The sequence below is a fragment of the Petromyzon marinus genome, chromosome 5, assembly GCF_048934315.1.
Source record: "Petromyzon marinus isolate PM22_M1 ecotype Great Lakes invasive population chromosome 5, UKy_Petmar_22M1.pri1.0, whole genome shotgun sequence".
Classification (NCBI taxonomy): Eukaryota; Metazoa; Chordata; class Hyperoartia; order Petromyzontiformes; family Petromyzontidae; genus Petromyzon; species Petromyzon marinus.
This window is the reverse complement of record NC_133671.1, coordinates 9,645,873-9,666,830: the sequence shown is the minus strand read 5'-3', so window position 1 is coordinate 9,666,830 and position 20,958 is coordinate 9,645,873. Positions and strand designations below refer to the sequence as shown.

At 47.3% G+C, this 20,958-nt stretch overlaps 1 protein-coding gene across 2 annotated transcripts in view; it reads left to right on the top strand.

Annotated features, from left to right (window-relative positions):
* The window catches only part of LOC116939033 (potassium voltage-gated channel subfamily A member 3-like), a 28,713-nt gene extending 13,581 nt beyond the window's left edge, over positions 1-15,132 (top strand). For both annotated transcript variants that reach the window (XM_032946907.2, XM_076061408.1), the window contains one exon: positions 970-15,132. In XM_032946907.2, the coding sequence (XP_032802798.1) occupies positions 1,009-2,472 (1,464 nt within the window). In that variant the 5' untranslated portion in view covers positions 970-1,008 and the 3' untranslated portion in view covers positions 2,473-15,132. The remainder of the gene's footprint in view (positions 1-969) is intronic.
* Positions 15,133-20,958: the final 5,826 nt, after the last annotated feature.

Genomic DNA, 20,958 nt, shown 5'->3' with positions numbered 1-20,958 from the left:
CTGGTAAATTTAACCTGGCAAAATTTTACCTGGTAAAATTTAAACAAAAAAAATCGGCAATCAGAACATTTTACCTGGTAAAATTTAAACAAAAAAAATCGGCAATCAGAAAATGATGCTTGTGGCATTTTTATTCGTGATGTAGATGATTTGGACAGCCTAGTTACCATGGTAACCAACGTTGTAAATGCTTACATGCTCAATGAAACATTGATATGCTCAATGAATGTGCCAAATAAAGTCTCTCCAAGTCCTAATTCAGGGGCTGAAAATCCGCATGTGTCCATAGCAATGGCAATGGAGCTTTCATTTGAGGTGTAAACATATGCGAAACAATTACATTTTTTCCAAATTATCGTAAAGTTTGCAATAACCCATAAAAAACATGCAAACGTTGACCAATGCTTAATGTTTACCAGGAATGTACAAATACAATCTCTGAATTTTGTTTCTGAAATTGTCTGAAACTTACCAATTGTGCACCATGCGATATAATATAATTTCACATAAAGGAAGCCCTTGAAAGCTATTATTTGAGGTTGCATTGCATCTCAACTTTGGGGGAGCATGTACTCCACTGCTCCCTATTTTGTCATGGCCATGTGAATCACCGCTGATGTTTGTTATAATGCAACATATGATTTTGTGTTCCGACATGGCGGTGGTGGTGGTCCTTGCTTTTGCTTTGTTTTGTGTTGTATGTATGCATGTATGTTGAACTTGCAACCATGCTAATCGGAGGTGCGCAGTGTTGCCACTGCTGCTGTTGTTTCCATTGGCTGATGTTGGTGCATGTGCTGCTGTTGACATTGCTGCAGTCATTGCCCTTGCCGTTATTGCTGCTGACGTCGCCGCCGTGCCGTCCTTGTCAAAGATTCGCCGACACAATGTACGTGTACCGACTGCTTCCAAATCCGACCCCTCCCCTTCCCCTCCGTCCCTCCCCTCCCTGCTCAACCAACCCTCCAGACTTGGGCTCCGACCCGCCCCCCCGCCCCCCTTCCTGCTATGACGGTCGCTGGCGGCAACGACGGGACGGCCGTGCACGGCAGCACGACGGCCATCTACAGCCAGTCGCACGGCAACTACGCGCAGCGCGCTCAGCTCGGAGACGGCAACGAGCGCGTGGTCATCAACGTGGCCGGCATGAAGTTCGAGACGTGCGCGCGGACGCTCGCCCAGTTCCCCGACACGCTGCTGGGCGACCCCGCGCGACGCGCCCAGCACTTCGACCCCCTGCGCAACGAGTACTTCTTCGACCGCAACCGGCCCAGCTTCGACGCCATCCTCTACTACTACCAGTCGGGCGGGCGGCTGCGCAGGCCCGCCAACATCCCCTTCGACCTGTTCTCCGAGGAGATCCGCTTCTTCGAGCTGGGCGAGGAGACGATCCAGCGCTTCCGCGAGGATGAGGGCTACATCCGCGAGGAGGAGAGGCCGCTGCCCGAGTCGGAGCTCAAGCGCCAGGTCTGGCTGCTCTTCGAGTACCCCGAGAGCTCGAGTGCGGCCCGCGTAGTTGCGATCGTCTCCGTTGTCGTGATCTTGGTCTCGATTATCATCTTCTGTCTGGAAACGTTGCCACAGTTTCGGCAGGACGGTGACGATGAGTTAGAGACCAACAGCACTATGGAAAGTGTACCAAAGGCCAGCTTCGCAGCTGACCCATTTTTCCTCGTAGAGACGGTATGCATCGTGTGGTTTTCCTTTGAGCTCTTAGCACGGTTTTTGGCCAGCCCGAGCAAACCCGCATTCTTCCGCAACATCATGAACAGCATCGACGTGGTGGCCATCATGCCGTACTTCATCACGCTCGGAATGGAGCTGGCCGAGCAGCAGGGCAACGGTCAGCAGACCATGTCGCTCGCCATCCTTCGCGTCATCCGCCTGGTGCGCGTCTTCCGGATCTTCAAGCTGTCGCGCCACTCCAAGGGCCTCCAGATCCTGGGCCAGACGCTCAAGGCGAGCATGCGCGAGCTGGGGCTGCTCATCTTCTTCCTCTTCATCGGCGTCATCCTCTTCTCGAGCGCCGCCTACTTCGCCGAGGTGGACGAGCCCACGACGTACTTCACGAGCATCCCGCACGCGTTCTGGTGGGCCGTGGTCACCATGACGACGGTTGGCTACGGCGACACGGTGCCCGTGACGGTGGGCGGCAAGGTGGTGGGGTCGCTGTGCGCCATCGCGGGCGTGCTCACCATCGCGCTGCCCGTGCCCGTCATCGTGTCCAACTTCAACTACTTCTACCACCGCGAGACCGACGTCGACGACTCGCACTCCAACGTAGCGCAGTCGCCGAAAAACTCCGCAGTTAATTACCCCTCGAATGAGTCGCTGAAGAAGAGCGCGCCAAGCACACCGGTGCACACGCCGGGCTCCGTGAGCTGCCACTCCGTGAGCAAAGGCGACAACACGCACACCCACACGTACGTGGCCAACAGCTATGAACATAAGTGCCAGCCCACCGACGTGTGAACGACCATGTTGTTAGCGCGAATGTAAGGTTGCTGGTTTTGAGTTAATTTGATGCTGCAACTTGTCAGTCGTGTGTCATTGTGTTCGACAGGACTCTTAACATCGCCGTTGGTCCCTTATTCATTTCGATGCCACATTTACGCTGTCTGCAACAAGATGGCCGCCTTTCCACAATCGCTTTAACCGTGACGTTGAAAACAGGCCGCGGCCGTTATTGTGCACAAGCTTGTGGAAGACGCTTCATCTGCGATCACATGATCCCAACGGAGGGAGCTGTGTATACGAACAGACGCTCCTTGGGAACGTTTGTAAACACTCCATTGTGTGCAAGTGCTCCAGTCCGCAGTAATCAGTGCTTTTTTACTTGAGATTTTGAAAGATAAGTCAAGGCCTCATTTGCGCTCTTAATAACTCGACTACAAAAGCTATTCCATGATGTTTAAAAACTTGAACGTTTTTATTCTCATCCCATTACCAGCAAACTTTCATGGTTTTCACATGCTAGATCCTGCTTCTTTGGTAGAATCTCAACAGTGCTTCATTTTTTTTATTTTTAAAGTCTCCATCGCCATTATTCGCAATTGAATTTACACTTGCCGATGTATGAGTATCATCGGTTACACTTTATTGCAGTTTACAGAGGAGCTTTTACCACCCCGGTCCTCATACTCCACCATAGTTTGGCTTTACAATCATTTCCGTGCAGTACATGTGACCATAAACAACTTAATTTGAGGATTAAGATGTTAACCACGAAAGAGTTTGATCGTAGGGACTGCAACTTTCAAAGCCCTGGCGAAATGCCATCACGTAACATCATACACGCACTCAGAATATCTACAAATCGCGATTGTAATGTTTCGGTTGGTTGTTTTGCTCATGGTTCGTGGGTGTCTGTTGATATGTTTTCACTTCGTTAGATTAACTCCATGCATTGACTGCAGCGGGGCAGTGTCTGGGTAACCTCACTTCTTTCGCAGCATGGGAGGACAGTGGTTAAATGGCGCTCCCTCAACGGAGGGCGACCGCTGCCTGCGGTAGTGTGAATGTTGCCCTTTACGTTTGTCACGGACTACGTGTTTCAACGTTTAGTCAGGATCGAAGCACGCACGTGGTGCTCCTGACAAAAAGGGTAGTGGGGCTTGTCATGAGTTTATGGCTCTGCCACCTCTGGCCCGACAGATGGCACACTGACAACGATGTGACGATGATGATGACCGTGTAGACACAAAAGGACACGTATTTTCCCTCGCTGCTCTTCCACCTCGCCTGGATTACTGACCCCTCCCCCCACCCTTATCCCCCTCCCCCCCACCGCCTTTAAAAAAGGTCAACCATAAAGGTCATACAAGGGAGCATGCACATTGGTTCCAAAATTACAATATCCAAACATAGAGCTCGCACATGACAACGCTGTCCTATACACACACACTGCATGGACAGCCCTCTGTGAACCCGCTCCTGGATCATGGCCCCTCCTCACTGTGCAGGTCAACACGGTGGTCACTGCGGGTTGGTCACGATGGTGAGCACGGTGTGTGGGAGCACAGAAGTCTAAACACGACAATCGATTTGTTTTCTTTCCTGTACAACCCTCTGCAGCACTGTGCACTGTATTAATGTAATTCACTACTGGTCACACAATTGAGCCGCAATCCTGCACAACACAAATTATGGGGCCAAGAAACGTAAAAACAAGTACAGCCCCTATGCCCTTGAATGTCTTGCAGCTGAGTGCCATTGGTTTGTGATTCGACAGCTTGCTGATGATTCTCGGTGAAACGAGCAGCCCGACGTGGCTGCCAAGTTGAAACCCACGTATTACGTGGAAGGTCAAATTTCTTAATTACCATGCATTATTTCGATACTTACATTAACACTCACATTCGTATACATTCACCGACTCGTCAAAAACATTTCTCATTAATTTACACACTAAATTTACATTTTGGCAACCATGCGCAGTACATTTTTCAAGGTCTTATTGACTGTCAGAGCAAAGTTCCGTTTGTGAGCACCTATAAAAAAATACAGTCACAGTGCACAAAGGATAGCTGTGGCCAGAATCATGCACATCTACCCACTGTTTCTGCCCAGGTCCTCATTTATAGCTGAGTTGATCTAGGTGATGCCCAGGCAATGTCCAGTAACCGATTGCCAATAGCCAGGCCTGGGTAGCTGGAGTCGTGTGCAGTGTTTGAACCACTAGACGTCCACTCTTTGTTTGTATGTAGGACACGCACAAGGACTCGTATACACAGGGTACACAGAAACATTCACGTATACTACAGTATGTAGAATATATATTGTGAACCGGTTCATAATAGCAATCACAGTGTCATCAGTTGATTGGCCAATTGGGTAGACTCAATTATCAGAAATAGCCTTCCTCTTTGCTGACTGCACAGGTCCCAACATTAAATTATCCGTTATTTGGTCTGCGCCGATCATTAACTCTGGGAATCCCTTTAGAGGCATTACATATCTAATGCCGGAACATCATACGACTAACCACACTTTAAAAAAATGTACCTGCAAAGGTGTTACTTGAGCAAGTAAATAAACATGCGCACATTGATAAAGTTTTGCGTGAAAAATTTGTTTAGATTTTTTTTTACAAAAAAGCACAAGTCAACCATTAAAGTCGGGTGCCAAGGCTGCTGAAAAGTAACATTCCTGCTTTCGCGTACGAATGTAAATAATGGTGAAACTCTGAATTCCACGCAGTTCTTGGGCCACAGCAGTGACCAGACACTTGGTTGAGAATTTTAACAATATAAAATCCCAAAAATGTTTAGCACAATTGACGAGCAACACTTGCTCACGAAATTACACCGGGATAATATTATCTTACGTAAGTTTCCCTTGCCTTTAGTTTGTGCATGTGCACGTCCCTGCCTCCTGTAAAGCGGAAGGGTAGTGAATGCCCTAAGACTTGATCATTTAAAATAATTTGCCCAGTAGATGCCCATTGCATGGTTCCCAGATCCCGTTGGGTGGTGCAGTGGTAGAGTGCGTGGCTTGCCATCTAAAAGGTTGTGGGTTCAAATCCTCGTCAGGGATTGATAGAGTAATCATCCCTCTGGGGTGTTTACAAAATGAATACCAATTTGTGGGGAATCAACGGTGGTTGACCTGTGGATACATTTCGCCCCCCCATCACAGGAATGTGGAATTTCCACCGCCACTGGCTCAGGACTACGAATGGAGCACTAACCCTTGCTAAATTGAGCAGGAAACCACCACATGGGCCAAACATCTCAACTGAAATGTTAACCAGAAGACCCATCCGTGTATGTAGTTACTTTGCCTTTTCCCTTGATTTAGAGTTCTTTGCCGTAAATGTGGGCAACGTTGATGAATTCTACAGCACTTAACCATGGTCAACGTTTGGCCAAGATTCACAGAGGTACTGATTTCCACCAGCAAGAGAGGTACGGCATTAATGAAGAATGTGAATGGGGTTTACCCTTTCTGGCAATAAAAACAGGTGTTGAGATGTTCACACACCAAGTATATACTTGATTTGAAGCTTTCGTGACTGCAGGAATCCATACTCTACCTACGCGACTTTACCGAAAAAAACAGAGAGTACCAAATATAAACCTTTTGCAAGGAATCACGTCTGAATTAATCACACGTACTTTTGGTGAACATGCCAACAAAAATGTGCTGATGATATATGCATTGTCCTTGGTGAGGTTAGGCCATAAAGAAGGCTATCTCTGGTGTAGGCCAACCAGATTTAAGGACAATGCATGTATTTTCAGAGCATGTTTGTTGGCATGTTCACCACAAGTACGTGTGGTTAATGCAGATTAATCCAACAAAACAGAAAACCTATTATGGATGACATTGGTCGCGAAAGCCTAACTGTTAAATTTTCTGTTTGGTTTTCGAACATCTTTACACCTGTTTTATTGCCAGAAAGGGTAAAACCTATTATTATTTGTCATACTTTGATACTGGCAAAACAGGCCCCATAATACGGCATTTACGATCACCATCACGTGACGAGTATGCATATGTTCAGCAGTGTTCGTTTGAGTAATTGATCGAGTCATGGACACACACACTCTCTCTCTCTCTCTGTATACCCTGCCATGTGGGGTTTCCACCAAGACAGTTTCGTAACACACATCCTGTTAATTTGTTTTTGTCAACCAACAAAATCCACCGCTGGATGAAGGCCGTACATCTCGTGGGAGTGACGTGACCATACTACATCGCACTGGGCAGTGCAGGAGGATGTAGGCAGGGAGCATAGATGCTTGAGCATAGAAGTACAGAACAACAATGGTTGTCTTCTTGCCACCACAGAGCACAGCTCCACGTCCATTTACTGTGTTCCGGTTGTATTACCATCGTATAACGGTCAGGCTTAGGGCTTGAAGATCATGCTAACATCGCTTGCATGGAACACCCATATGCAGATGCCTGCATGAGGCAGTACCAGCAGCAAGTCGTTTGGCTGACTTTTGTGAATATAGTTTGAGTGTTTTTTTTTCTCCCTCGTACGTCCCGGGTTTTCTCCCGGCAATTCAGTTTCCTCTCACAAAAGCAACGAACGGTCACACAAAGGGAATTAGCTAAACATTCCACGAAGGGCTCGCCTGGGCAGTGGTGTTGGGATTCGATTATGCTTTCCGAGCAGATAAAAATGCATGAATATTGTTCACACTCTTTGGTTCCATTCGGTAAAGTCACGTAGGTAAAAAATAAAACAACAAAAATCACGACGTTTCGGCCACAACACAAGCGGCCTTCATCAGGTGCACCTTGTTCACACCAACCCAAATGTAATGTTGAGTTTAAGCGAGTTTTACCTCTTGCTGGAATAATATAAATCCGTGATACACATTGGTTGAAAAGCTCTGTTGGGGCCAAAACGTCTCCAGGGCAATACTTTACTTGGCATATTGAAAATTTCGACAAAGACGACGATGATGACGACGACGACGAAGATTATGACGACGACGATGATGATATTAAGTTTCTAAACCGTTTACGCGTGATGAGAGCATGCTGCCTTTGCGGCACACCCAGTACCTATATTCTGTTGCTGACGCCAAAGTGTAACGTTAGTCTCAGAATGTATCGTCTCGTCCAATTTAATCGCTTTCAAAGCACTTAATATAGATTAAGGCAGCAAAACAGAGCTTGCTTAGAATGCATGAGAAGCGTAGATTTATGTTCCTGGATTACGCTAACCCAGATCATCTGCCAGGTGCGGTAGAAGCACTGATGCACACCTGAATCCGGCGATTTGGAGGTGGCATTGGTGGGTCACTAAGAGTCGAGAGCCACGATGGTGATAATGATGATAATGATGTTTTCAGTTTGTGAGTTGGTGCTTATAAGAGGGCAGGAAGCAGCTGTGGGTGGTCGTGGTGGCTATGCACGTGACCTGTGATCCTGTATTGTGCAGGCTGTGAGGGTTGGTGCATCACTGCACCATTGATGTGCTTCTCCGTGCACGTGGGCATCATTGGTGCCAAGCCATGGCATGCCAGGAGAAGGCAGTAAAACAAGTGGAATAATCGTCATCTAGTTCCGTCTGTACGGGGATAGAGTGTTGCCCCCTCGCACACGTGTGTATTCTCCGGGTGCTCCGGTTTCCCGCCACTTGTATAATAAAGGCATAATTAATTAGCTGCAAACAATTTAAAATGTAAATATATTTTATAAGCAAAACCTTTACGAAAAAGTATGGCTTTCCTGGATAAATAATTAGATCCTAAATTACGGTGAATTGACTTGTGAAAGGCTTGCGTGTGTGATGTTTGTGTGGGGTTTTCTCTGGGCACTCCAGACACGCACAGAAAAACCCACTAGAATCAGGAATTCACAGAATAAGCAGGCAGGGATGGCCATTATCCGAATTACATGCCATTTAATACGCAATTTCACTACATTTGTAATTGCTATCTAAATTGCCCACCTCAAAGTAATTGGTGATTTGTATCTAAATGACATGCCACAATGTAAATTGCTAATTCTCAATACACTGCGAGAGCAATTTTGTTTATTTGAATTTAATATGCCCACTTCTGCACGAAAGACAATTCTGACTAAGTGAGTCAACCTTGGCCGTATAAATAAAATAAATAACCCTTAATCTGCCTTGCGAATTTCGCTTTCCAGTCCGGTACATACAAATGAGATAGAGAGAGAGAACGAAACAATAAATATCATGCAATAGGTTGGCAAAATCATCTGGGTTGGCACAATCACACGAGGAAGCAACGTTTTTTTCGTGTTATGTTTAGTGAGTTGTCCTTCTCCCTCCATCTCCGATTGGCACGGTTGCCTACGTACGGTGGTGCGAAAGCAGTTCAACAAACGAACTTACATTTCTTTCCAATGGTTTACGTGGAATTCATTGTTGATGGCTCTGCAGAAAGGGCCATTATCACAGAATGAAAGCCCGCTGAATGTTCTTCTCTGGCAAAAAGGCCGTGTTTAATTCGTGTTGGTCGGCGGGGTGGTGGGGTTAGGGTTAGATTCATGGAGGGGGGTGGGGGTGGTGGAGGGACTTTTAGGGATCGCTGGCTCAGACGACCCCTGAGGCAGGGTACGCAGAGCGGATCACCCACATGTTGTCGCTCACGCCACCGATTTGTAGAGAAACGGGGAGAAAAAAAATCGCTGCTACTTTTTAAAACACGAAATGCACTGTAATAAAGGGGAAAACACATTGTTATACTCTATGCATAACCTATACGATAATATGACGATATCACGTAGACGCGTCACAAACAACCATATTTAAGCTCGCGCACACGTGTTAAGTGTACTGCGTGACGTGACACATTGCATGTGACCGGGGGAGACAACGAAAATAAGAAGATAATAAATACGAGCTCCGTTCAAACGACACCACTGGAGTGAGAGGTGAATTGACTGCGGGCATGGGAGGGAGCAACGTTGAGTCTGGGACGCTGCGCCAACCGGGTGGGAAGTCGTCTTGGGTGACAGCGGACCGTGCCAGTCGCTGAGTTCCAGAATTTCAGGGGTCAACACTTCTGTTTCTCCCAAATCTCCCGGTTACAATGCGCGCAGGTGGAATGAATCGGCGATTGGAGCCACAGAGTCAACGTGGAATGGACGATGTTGCATGACTCCTGGGCTCCACCGGAGTTAGGTTCACCGAGGGTGGGCCGATGCGAACGGAGCCGCTGCCGGCGAGGGGCCTGATTAAGCCAGTGCGGGACCTGTAGAATGTGTTAATAAGGGTTAATATCAAATCCATTAATTTGTAGCTTGCATAGTAAAATAATTGCATTTTTTTCGTTCATTTGCTATACAGACGGATAATGCGACAAATCGCTAAACCTTAAACACCCAGTCGTTCATAAATGTTGAAGGCGGTATAGTACTATAGTGATAGAGCAAGTGCAGAATCACTGAACCGGAATTGATAGCTTGTAAGCATTTAGCGCGGGGCCCTTGAAAGTGCGGGGCCCGTAGCTACTACACATGTAGTAGCTACTACACATGTAGCTACTACACGTGTAGTAGCTACACATGTAGTAGCTACACGTGTAGCTACTACATGTGTAGCAGCGACTACACGTGTAGCTACTACATGTGCAGCTACTACACGTGTAGCTACTACACGTGTAGCTACTACATGTGCAGCTACTTATGCTGCTCCGATAACCCGGCACTTTGTCGGCGCATTCCAGTGTCTCGTTGAATCCAGCTACGTGCGTGACGACCTGAGACTGGTCAACCCTAGGTGGACTTTGTCCCCTCCTCAACCTGGAGCCACGAACCACCCCACCCCACCACCGCTTGGGACCATGACACATGACGGTCGTCACCCGCCACCCGTCGCTGGCGATTGCCACCGGCGACGCGTCTGTGATGAGAAACGATGACAACTTAATAGGGCAGTGTCACAGAGTGAATCAATGACGGACAACGATTGGTCAACAAAGCACAACACAACCTCGGGTTGTCGTGTGACAAACCCAATGCTGTCATCTGATTTAGAAGTTGCGATCTAAAGTTGACCACGAGAGGGCTCGACTTGCGATGTTTGCCCAATTTGGCCAATTAATTTTGTTTGAACGAGGAAAATGGTGACGCTACCGCCGTCGTTGGTGACAGCTGCTGCCAACGGTTGTCCTGACATTTCTAGAGTGTATGATGGTCTTGTATCACGTGCTGGCACAGTGAAGGGTTGATGGTTATGTTGGGCATTGACTGGGAAGTGGGAGAAACTGCCATGATTTGTTTCATGGCTCGTCCTAATACTGTGGGTTAAGAGCTGTGTGGGCTAATATGATGTGAATATTAAAATAAAAATACTTGCATATTTTTGTAAAAAAAATAAGTAAAAAGTAAAAAGAAAATATGGTATACTAATGCACGCTATGTTTGTAAATAATATGGGTTCGATTTTTTGGGGGGGGGGAAATATGAAATGGTTACCATCTGCATGTCTTTGTAACACACGTGTCACTTAAGACCAAAAAAAAACATTGATTTCCTATGATCCTATGAGAGTCTAACAAAAAAATGGGACCAGAGGTTGCACGTGGGCTGAGGATGCTGGTAACTGCTGTGTTTTACACGCTGAGAGTTGCCACCACTAAACTCACAAATTCGTTATTAAACCTGCGCGCACACACCGTCATGGTATAATGAATGTTGCACTTAATTTTTCCCAGCTCTGAGCATTTTCCAGATTTGTCCGATAGGCACAGAGAAAACACTTAGGTAATTATAACGTTGGACAAATTAGTGTGGCGTTTGTGCAATATGGGTTGTCCCCTGAAGGATTAACGACTCACCCCGTTAAACATATGGATGGGCAGTGTTGGTTGGTGGTGCATAGTGCCAGAGGTAGTTTTGTTTCCCGAGGATTAGATTTTCAGACGCCCCAGACCTTAGAGGATCTGTGAACCCTCTAAGGTCCACGTCCGTTACATAACGTACATTCAATACAAGAACAAAGATCCCCCGCATAGCCTTAACATATTTTTGGGGTAAGTGCTGTTAACGAGCACCTATGAAGGCCTATACGTACACACACACACATGGTCTGTATCACGCACGTGTATGCACATTTACATGTTTAGGAGAGGCTCCAGCGGGTGTCCTTTGCTCCTCATGTACGTAAACTGATATTTTGCACACCTACATATGCTCACACAGTTACACATGCTCATACACACACGTCAATGCACCTATACCACTGGTGGAAACACGCACGTACATATTCACTTGCTCATTCCTTCATTCACACGCACGCATTAACACGTGCATGTTTAAAGCGTGCGAGCATCTGCACGTAACCGCTCTGACGTTCACACACGACTCGCAAGCACTCGCTGGCACCTGTTCGGCATCCACCAGGTGAACGCCATTCACCGGTATGCCAGGCAATTGGAATATAACATTTTTGCGTCTCTTTCAATTGAAAATTCTCCACTGCGTGTGTTGGGCTACGCGGAGCAAGCAAAAGGCTTTGTTCACAACTTGGCCGTGATGTGCCTACTCACGCGCGCTGCTTGGCTTGGACCTCATCCATCGGTGAAGTTGCCGTTAAATTTCGATTTAAAGCTTTCGTGACTGCAGGGATTCATCTTCTTGGTTCTTTCGGTAAAGTCACCACCACCACCACGTAGAAGGGAAACAATAAAATAATAAAAATAAAACATAAAATAAAATTCTCACGACGTTTCGGCCACAACACAAGTAGCCTTGCTCTACTTGTGTTGTGAATTTTATTTTATTGTGTTTTATTTTTAGCATTGTATTTCCATTCTACGTGACTTTACCGAAAGAACCAAGAAAAAGTTGCCGTGTTCGCCTGGGTTTCATTCAGCCGTTGCCTGCGTGCCGACCTTGGGTCAAACTTATCGGCCATCGCATGTGTCTTAACCCGAGTTTAATTCATGTTATTCTGTATTTAATCATTGCGAATCTTCTTAACTTGTCGGCAGCAAAACGCATGTCAACCTGGGATGTAACTTATCAGCCATCGCATGTATCTTGACCCGGGTACATTGAATCATATTGTCCTGGACTCAAATTATGCTAGTACGGGTTATTTTTTTATCAGCCATTGCCTGCATGTTAACTGGGATGTAACCTTTCGGCCATCGCACGTTTCTTAACATTGGTTTAATTTCTCACGTTCATTTGGATTTAAATGACGCTCATCTGGACTAAATAATTATCAGCTAAATATTGACTTAAAGCTTTTGTGACTGCAGGAATTCATATTCTTTGGGTCTTTCGGTAAGGTCACGTAGATAGGTAAAAAAATATAACAAAATAAACTACGACGTTTCGATCGCTACAAAAGCGATCGTCATCAGGAAGAAAAAAAAGAGGGGGACAGCTGCTGAGGCAGAATGTTTTAAAGGTTTAAAATGAGCGTAGCCCAAGGGTCATGAACGAAGTGGGCGGGGCTAGTGATGTCAATGTGATAAATTAGCATGTCAATGTGATAAATTAGCATGTCAATGTAATAAATTAGCATGTCAATGTGGGATCGGAGGGCGACGTCTTTGAACCTATCTACGTGACTTTACTGAAAGACCTAAATAATATAATTATCAGGCACTTTCTGCACGTCGAGCTGGGTTTAACTTGTCAGTTTGGTATTCTTTTTAATTTGGTTTTATTTTATCAGCCAAAAAATGCATGTTAACCAGGATGTAACTTATCAGCCATTGCATGTGTCTTAACCTGGTTTAATTTCTCATGTTCAATGGCGGAGCCAGGATTTTCAGGTAGGGGAGGCAACCCCTCCAGGAATGAAAGAGGAGTTGTTAGTGAGGACTTGTCCCTTGCTTGTTACTCGACGCGTGTGCGGCGATGGCGCAGCCATCGATCGAGGATCGAATTCGAACCGCGTTGTGTGATCGGCATCGCGCTCACTGAAGGTGTTGATGCCTTCAGGGAAGTCGTGTCCTGTATACGCGACTGCGCACAATTCTGTGAGTCACTTATAACTGCTTTGTCGTTACTTATTGCCAATTATGGACTCGGACTATTGTCATATCATCTCATAGAGTCCCTGGCACGTAATAATATGCTACACAGTGGCAGTGGGGGTCGCAAAATGCCGATTTATTACCAATAACCCCCAATGATCCGATAGAAATTAGGGATTTCGATCGGATCATTGGGGGGGGGGGCACGTGCCACCCCCCCCCCCCCCCGCACTGGCTCTGTCAGTGCTCATGTTAATATGGATTTAATTTATCAGCTTAAGACCGCATATTGACCTAGGTTTCACTTATCTACTTCCTGCACGTTAAGCTGGGTTTTAGCTTGAGAGTTTTAGCTTGGGGGTTTACCTTATCAACTGCGTACTGCGTGTTGGTCTGGGCTTAACTTATTCGCCATTGCCTGCATGTTAATCTGGGTTTGTCTGCTGTGTATTGAATGACAACCTGTGGTTTAACTTGCCAACTCTGCTGTTTGCACGTAAACCCTGAATTTAACTTATCAGCTCTTGATTGCTTTTTTTTTACTTTTTATTATTATTATTGATGTTTGAATTTTTAGTTTATGTCTTGCCTTAGTTAAGTTCCATGAAATATACAGATCGGGAAAACATGGACAAATCACGTGGAACAAAAAGCTGACGAGGACGCAAAGAAGCACGCTAGAGGAGCACGCTTGGAATCACACTGCGACGAGGACGTGGGTCACGGAACAAATGAATATCGGGGTTTAGTCGCTGTCTATTTAACGGCCTCAATTGCGTCTGAGATGCGAGGTTGGCAAGCGAATGCATTTGCAAGCACTGTCTTGTACGTACGTGTGTTCTTGTGCCTACAATTCATCCACGGTGCACTCACATAACACAATGCACTTGGCGGCATGCATTTAACTATAGAATCTGCATGCACGTAACATTCACTCATACTGCATAGTACATACACGTATGTACGTGTACAGCTTCTTGTGCTAGGTGACGGTCGCCCATCCCCATGCTAATTCGTGGGGGTTATTTGACCATACTTCAGGCTGGTCAGTGCCGGTTGGTGAAGGCACGGAGGGAGCATAGGCAGACAGTACAACAACCCTGACCATGTAGCAACACGTTAATACATACAGACTACATAAAGACAAAGATCCCCCGTATAGCCTTTAGAAGACTGTTGGGGCAAGTGCTGTTGTACGAGCACCTACAGTATGAAGGCCGGAAGGGCAACACGAGGGGGTGAGTGGCCAGCACAACGCCCGACCGCCTTTGTCTCCCCAGTGACAATGTTTACACAGCACCCGAGTATTAATTTGGGGCTGAGTCGGGAGCGGTGGCGTAGCGATCAGCGCGCTGCGCTACGCTACAAACCCAGCGACCCGATTTCGAATCCCGCTCGCGGCCAACACAAGCGACGATTATTTGAACCGGTCCTGGGCCTCCCCAAGGTCGACTCAGACACAGATACACACACACACGTATGCGTTCACACACGTGGGTGTTTGTACTGAACGATGTCACACAGCACTGATATTTCCCTATCACACACACGAACGTCTCTGGTTGTTATTATTGGTCTGTGTTATGATTTGCGCATGTGCACGCGTGCTTGCATAGTTTGCACTTAATTACAAATGAAACGTATAGCATATATTGCGTTCTCGATGAACAATTATTCATAATAAAGAAAATGAAGCATGGATCTATTTGGGAGTGCGTGTGGTTTTATGCGGAGGGAGTTGTATCTGTGGTTCGCTCGAATTTTCTTCTTCTGCAAAGTTGCACTCATTTACCGTATTTCTACACGGATTATAAGACAGCGCGCCGGTGTTTAGAGTGTTACAGAAATTTAAACATATATATCACCCCGCTATAGCGCTGGGATTCATCACGAAAGGATTCGGCGAAGGACCTTTGCCCCAAACGCGTGACCTCTTGCGAGAGATTGTCGCATGAACTGCCCTTGCTGTCCTGACACCCGCGTCTCCGAGTGATTTTTTGTGTTGTTCGATTCACGTGTAGAGATTTGCGTCACTTTGCCGACGGCGCACCCTGACGTGGGTGGAGATGGACAATCGGGAACTAAAACAAAGCCCCCTGATTGGTACTTAACGGGCCTGGAAAGGGAGAATTGATTTTGAAGCAGGTACATTGACGGGGATTGGAGGTAAAAAACATTTTTTTTTTACAGAATCAGCGGGGAAACGGAGAATGATTGACAGGGGCGTTTGTTTGTGATCCGTGCGGTGAAAGTGGGAAGGTGGAGGGAAAGCAGGTGAAGGAACCTTCGAGAAAGGGGACTTGAGGGACAAGGCCAGATTAAGATTATTGTAGGACCTAGGCACTTCTGTTTCGAAGGCCTTCAGTGATAACTTTCTACAGTTGGTTACTAATGCTGCTGCCCTATGTTAGTGTTACCGCCACTGTCACTCGCTTGCTTGTGTCAAAACAAAAACACCATATGAAGATGTTGTTGCGAACTTTGCAATGAAAAAAATGTCGAAAAGTTCATCACCGGGGTTTAATTTCTCCCACCTTGTGAAAAAAAACAACGTTGACATGACTCTGTCCTTTCTATATATTTACAATGTGCCTATCCTTGCTATGCAAATATATTTATTCAATAATATATCTTGGTTACATTTTTTTTATCATAATTTAAACAAACAAAAAAACCATGATTAAAATATTTTTTCGTAGGCCCCTTTCATTTTCGTAGGCCCTAGGCACAGCTCCTACTGTGGCCTATTGCATAATGCGGCCCTGTTGAGAGAGATATGACGGGGGAGGAAGTGGGGGAGTTCGGGTCTTTCGCAATGAAGGGAATATTTGAAGACCCGTGTGTAGTAGTCTCGTGCACTTGAACGGCTTGATTCCGAGTGTGAAGCGGCTAACATGAGTATCAGCGCCTACAAATTGTAGGTCATGGTGGATTGTGCTCTTCAAGGTGAGGGAGGAACAGCTGCCCTTAGTGGCCTCGGGGTCACTTTCGCGAGTGATGGTAAGTGGGAGCGGTGGATCAGCCGGCGGATCAGTAAAGTGTCCGGGCGCTGTGCCGCTCCCGTGGTAGTGAAGCGGAAAGCTGAGTTCTCGAACAAAGCTCGCGGTTCACAGGTCGATCTACGTTCCCACGCTCACCTACTATGGTCACGAGCTTTGGGTAATGACCGAAAGGATGAGATCGCGGTAACAAGGGGCCGAAATGAGATTTCTTCGCAGGATTTGTCGGGCTCGTTCTCCGTGATCGGTTGAGGAGCTCGGTAATCCGGGAGAGCCCTCAAGAGTGGAGCCGCTGCTCCTCCTCTTGATCGATTTTGGAGCCAGTTGAGGTGGTTCGGGCACCCGGCAAGGATGCCCCACGGTAGACTCCCCCTGGAACTCTACCGGGCAGCACTTCCCACTGGGCGAAGATCCCAGGGCAGGCCCAGGACCAGGCTGGCAGTGGGACTATGTCGCTCGGCTGGACCGGGAACGCCTGGGAATTCCCCAGGAAAGGGAGGTCTGGACCGACCTGCACAACATGCTGCCGAAGCGACACCCTCAACTGAACAAGCGGATTGAGAAACGAACGAACGTCTACCTCTCTTACTACACGCGGATCACTGGGGGTGGGGGGGGGTGACCACAGGGAGGGCGACGCTACTCCTTTAACGGTCGTCGGAGTTCCACTTCGAAACGTCGACCGCCAACTGTGGTGGGCGCAATTAGTCTGCAGGAGTGTGCGCGTCGAAACGGGACGACGCACGTCCACAAAGTGACCACCACAGCCGTCTCCCTCTCGAACCCAAGCTTCACAGTCACTCGGAGACCGGGTCACGGATGGAACGGTGACATTTCCGGCGAAGCCGAATCATGCATAAGCCCCACCAGACTTTTAGGAGCAATTTGTTGTTAGCGAGCACCTTTGAAGACCGGCACGGACGACGAGGGGGTGTGTGGGTGGCCAGCACCACGCCCGGCCGCCTTTCTCTCCCTAGTGGCGATGTTTACAACACCGCATCAGCCACTCTATTTGAGGCTGAGGCGACCTAGGGGAAGCCCAGGACCTGTTCAGATAGCTGTTACTGGTGTCGACACCGCGAGCGGGAGTTGAACCCGGGTCGCTTCAAACACACACAACTACCGGATTATAAGACGCACAGCCCGAAACTTTTGCTTGAGTTTTTGGCTGCAATAAAAAAAAGTCCACTTGTTTCAACACGTCGGCTTTCGCGACCAACATCATCCATAATGTGGATGAGCAACTTGGTTGAGCTATCATTTGTGTCCCAGGTTGCCTTCTAACAAAGAGATACACAGCTCAATGGGCCTTACCTGGTCAAAATAAATAAGTAATATTTAGAATACTTTTTTCTAAACACGCTTTAATTAAATGTACCGTACGAGTAATGTAAGAATTCCACGGCTCCAGGAAGTGGCCCAGAAGCTTGCCACAACGTAAGGGGACCGTGGTGATTGACAGCCAACGTCAGTTTATCGTGGACAATTAGACCCAAGCCGAAACATAACATATAAAAAAGAATGTTTAAAAATATTTTTTTGATTTTTAATGATAGAATATAGTATTGTCATCAGTACGACACAAGTATACCAAGTTTGCAGTCGATACCACATTGGGAAGTGGTTAAAATTGAGTTACAAGATTTGAGGATTCAACGACAACAACAGAGTGAGTTAATAGAAAGCGTGTAATAATACAAATTTTCTTGCTGTGGTTTTCACACCTGATGATGATTGCTTCTGTTGCAGTCGAAACGTCGTGAGAATTTTATTGTTTTATATTTTCATTATTTTATTGTTTCCCTGTCTACGTGGTGGTGACTTTACCGAAAGAACCAAGAATATGAATCCCTGCAGTCACGAAAGCTTAAAATCAAAATACAAATCAACTTAGTCTAACAGTTTTAGTTTATACACATACCACAGAAAAAATGCATGCGAGAGGAAATAGTCGCGCCTGGCTGACAACTTGTCCTGAAGGAGGCGCTCTTGCTTCGTGCCGCGTGTCAATGTCAAGCACGACGAAGCAACTCCCCCACGCAGCGCCGGAGGGGCGAGCAACTCGCTCGTCGTCGTCGTCGGCCACACGGAGGGCGAAAATGAATCAACTGGCGGGACGGACCCCGGGGTCCCGCAAAAATCAGGTCAATAATAATTATTATTGTTGTTGTTGTTCAGTCCGCCCACTCGTGACCCCGCCAGCAACGCTCCAACAAGCGCCCAGACTCTTGCCTACAAGCGCCAGCAGCAGCAGGCGGCGATCGACACGATGGGCGCCACCCCACCGGTCAGCCGTCGATCCTCAGCTTCTTTGCCAAGGCGAGCCCTCCGACCAAACCCCGCAGGCAGTGAATTTAACGTGTTTTGTGTAATTTTTCAACTTTTCACGAAACTTAGTGCCCCCTAGTAGCTCTCGACGAGGCCGATCGATTGACCACTTAGCTTTGTTGTTGTCGGTAAGGCAACAAGACTCGTGTCGCTACTCGGTTTTTCCCACCCCGGGGCAGCGATGGGACCCCGGGGTCCAGCCAATTGCTTCAAATGAAGGACCCTTTTAACTCCAAACATTTTCACGACGTCAACAACAAACAAAACAACAACAAAAATCTGTTCATGTAAAATTAATTGCAAAACGCTTCGGCTGTTTCGGAACATTGGTGGGGTTGGGCGTGGGAGAATAAAAAATTATTTGTCAGTTAATGTCGTGAGGCTATTGTTAATAAATAACAATGATTAAAAAGGCCGAACACGCGACTATGAAGCTGCACGAGTCAAGGGGAGTGGATTGGAGAGTAAAGTTTCCTGTCTTGCAAGTCGAGTGCCGATAAAGTACAGATGCATTGGCGTGCAGCTGCGATAAAGTGCATCCTGGAGTGTCCCGTTAGAAATGATGCCAAGAGCCTTGTTTGGGTATTATAAGCGCAACCCTTGGTAAAAGTACCCATTTGATACGCGCAACATTTAATAAAGAAATACGCCCACCGGACTCGTAAGCCCAAGGCGGCATGAAAAACACGTCAGCACGCACATCGGTAAAGAGCAACAGTGAATATGGCAGGTACAACAACAGCCGCTCCTAAACGTGATCATCTTGTACCGTAGGTACATCACTGCAGAGCGCGCATTACTAGGACACGAGTGAAGCACCCAACTGAAGAAGGAGAAGGAGAAGACCCACACTGTGGACAAATTGCACCACGATACATTGGAAAACGCGCTGGCGATACACGCTAATTAGGTGGTGACGCGTGGTGTAGCTGTGGAGTGTGCATGCGGTGTAACTGCACAAGGACAGGGGGGGGCGCAGGAACCGGGCTACAAAGAGGAAGGGGAATTTGAACAGTGATGAGGGAGGCCTCCATGCCGGTAAACATAAAAACCGTTGACCATTATCTTTTTGTTTTTTGTGAGGTTTTTTTTTCATCTTCCCCCCGAATGAAAAAGGGGCTCCATTACCCGTGCGTCTTTTCCCGAGTGCGTCTCAAGTCGGTGACCTTCCATTCAGGATGAGTTGTCGGGAGAGAATGCACTGCATCAGCCATCTCCTTTATTCATAACCCCATGTGCTCGCTGAAAAAAGCAGGCACAGAGGAGTTGCACATCGCCTGCACGTGGCCGGCGATTTAACTTGTGCTACCCCGACGACCTTCGACATCGGTCCTGTATTCACATGGAACACGAGTGGCATTCGAATGGTGCCCCCGTGTGAAGATGCAGGGGTTTGATGCGTGATCGGCAAGCCGACACTCTTTCTCTTGATCTCTAACTCTCCAATAATGAAGCCTTCTTTCGCACTCTACATCGCCAATTTTCAATTTAGATTGGAAAGCGCATAGCTCCAGTGGCTTCCTGTTATCGGAAGGAAGAGCGTTCCAGATGGTCTCCAGAAGCGCATCTGAAAAGCGCGCGATGCTCTATGGTTAGACTCGACCCCGCCATAGGGAAGTGGAATTTCCAACCCTGGCTCAGCACCATAAACGCGAGATTACCGCCTGCCCAAAGCACCTGGTAGCCGCGTGAGTGCGAGTCGACATGGGAGAGGCTCGGGATCGGTTCAGGACGATCGCTACTGACTTTTGGTCGCCAGGTGTGCAGCTCAGTGCGATAACCACTGCGCTAGCAGTTGCCACATCCTATACACACAACACACACGTGCTGGCACACCCCACACACGACACACACACACACGTGCTGACTCACTACACACGTGTTACACACTGCACACGTGTTACACACTGCACACACGACACACACACACGTGTTACACACTACACACACGACACACACACGTGCTGACACACTACACACGTGTTACACACTGCACACGTGCTACACACTACACACACGACACACACACGTGCTGACACACTACACACGTGTTACACACTGCACACGTGTTACACACTGCACACACGACACACACACACACGTGTTACACACTGCACACGTGCTACACACTACACGCGTGCTGATACACACAGAGGATAACACGCGCATGCGCACGAAGCCCCCCCGCCCTCACCCCCCCCCCC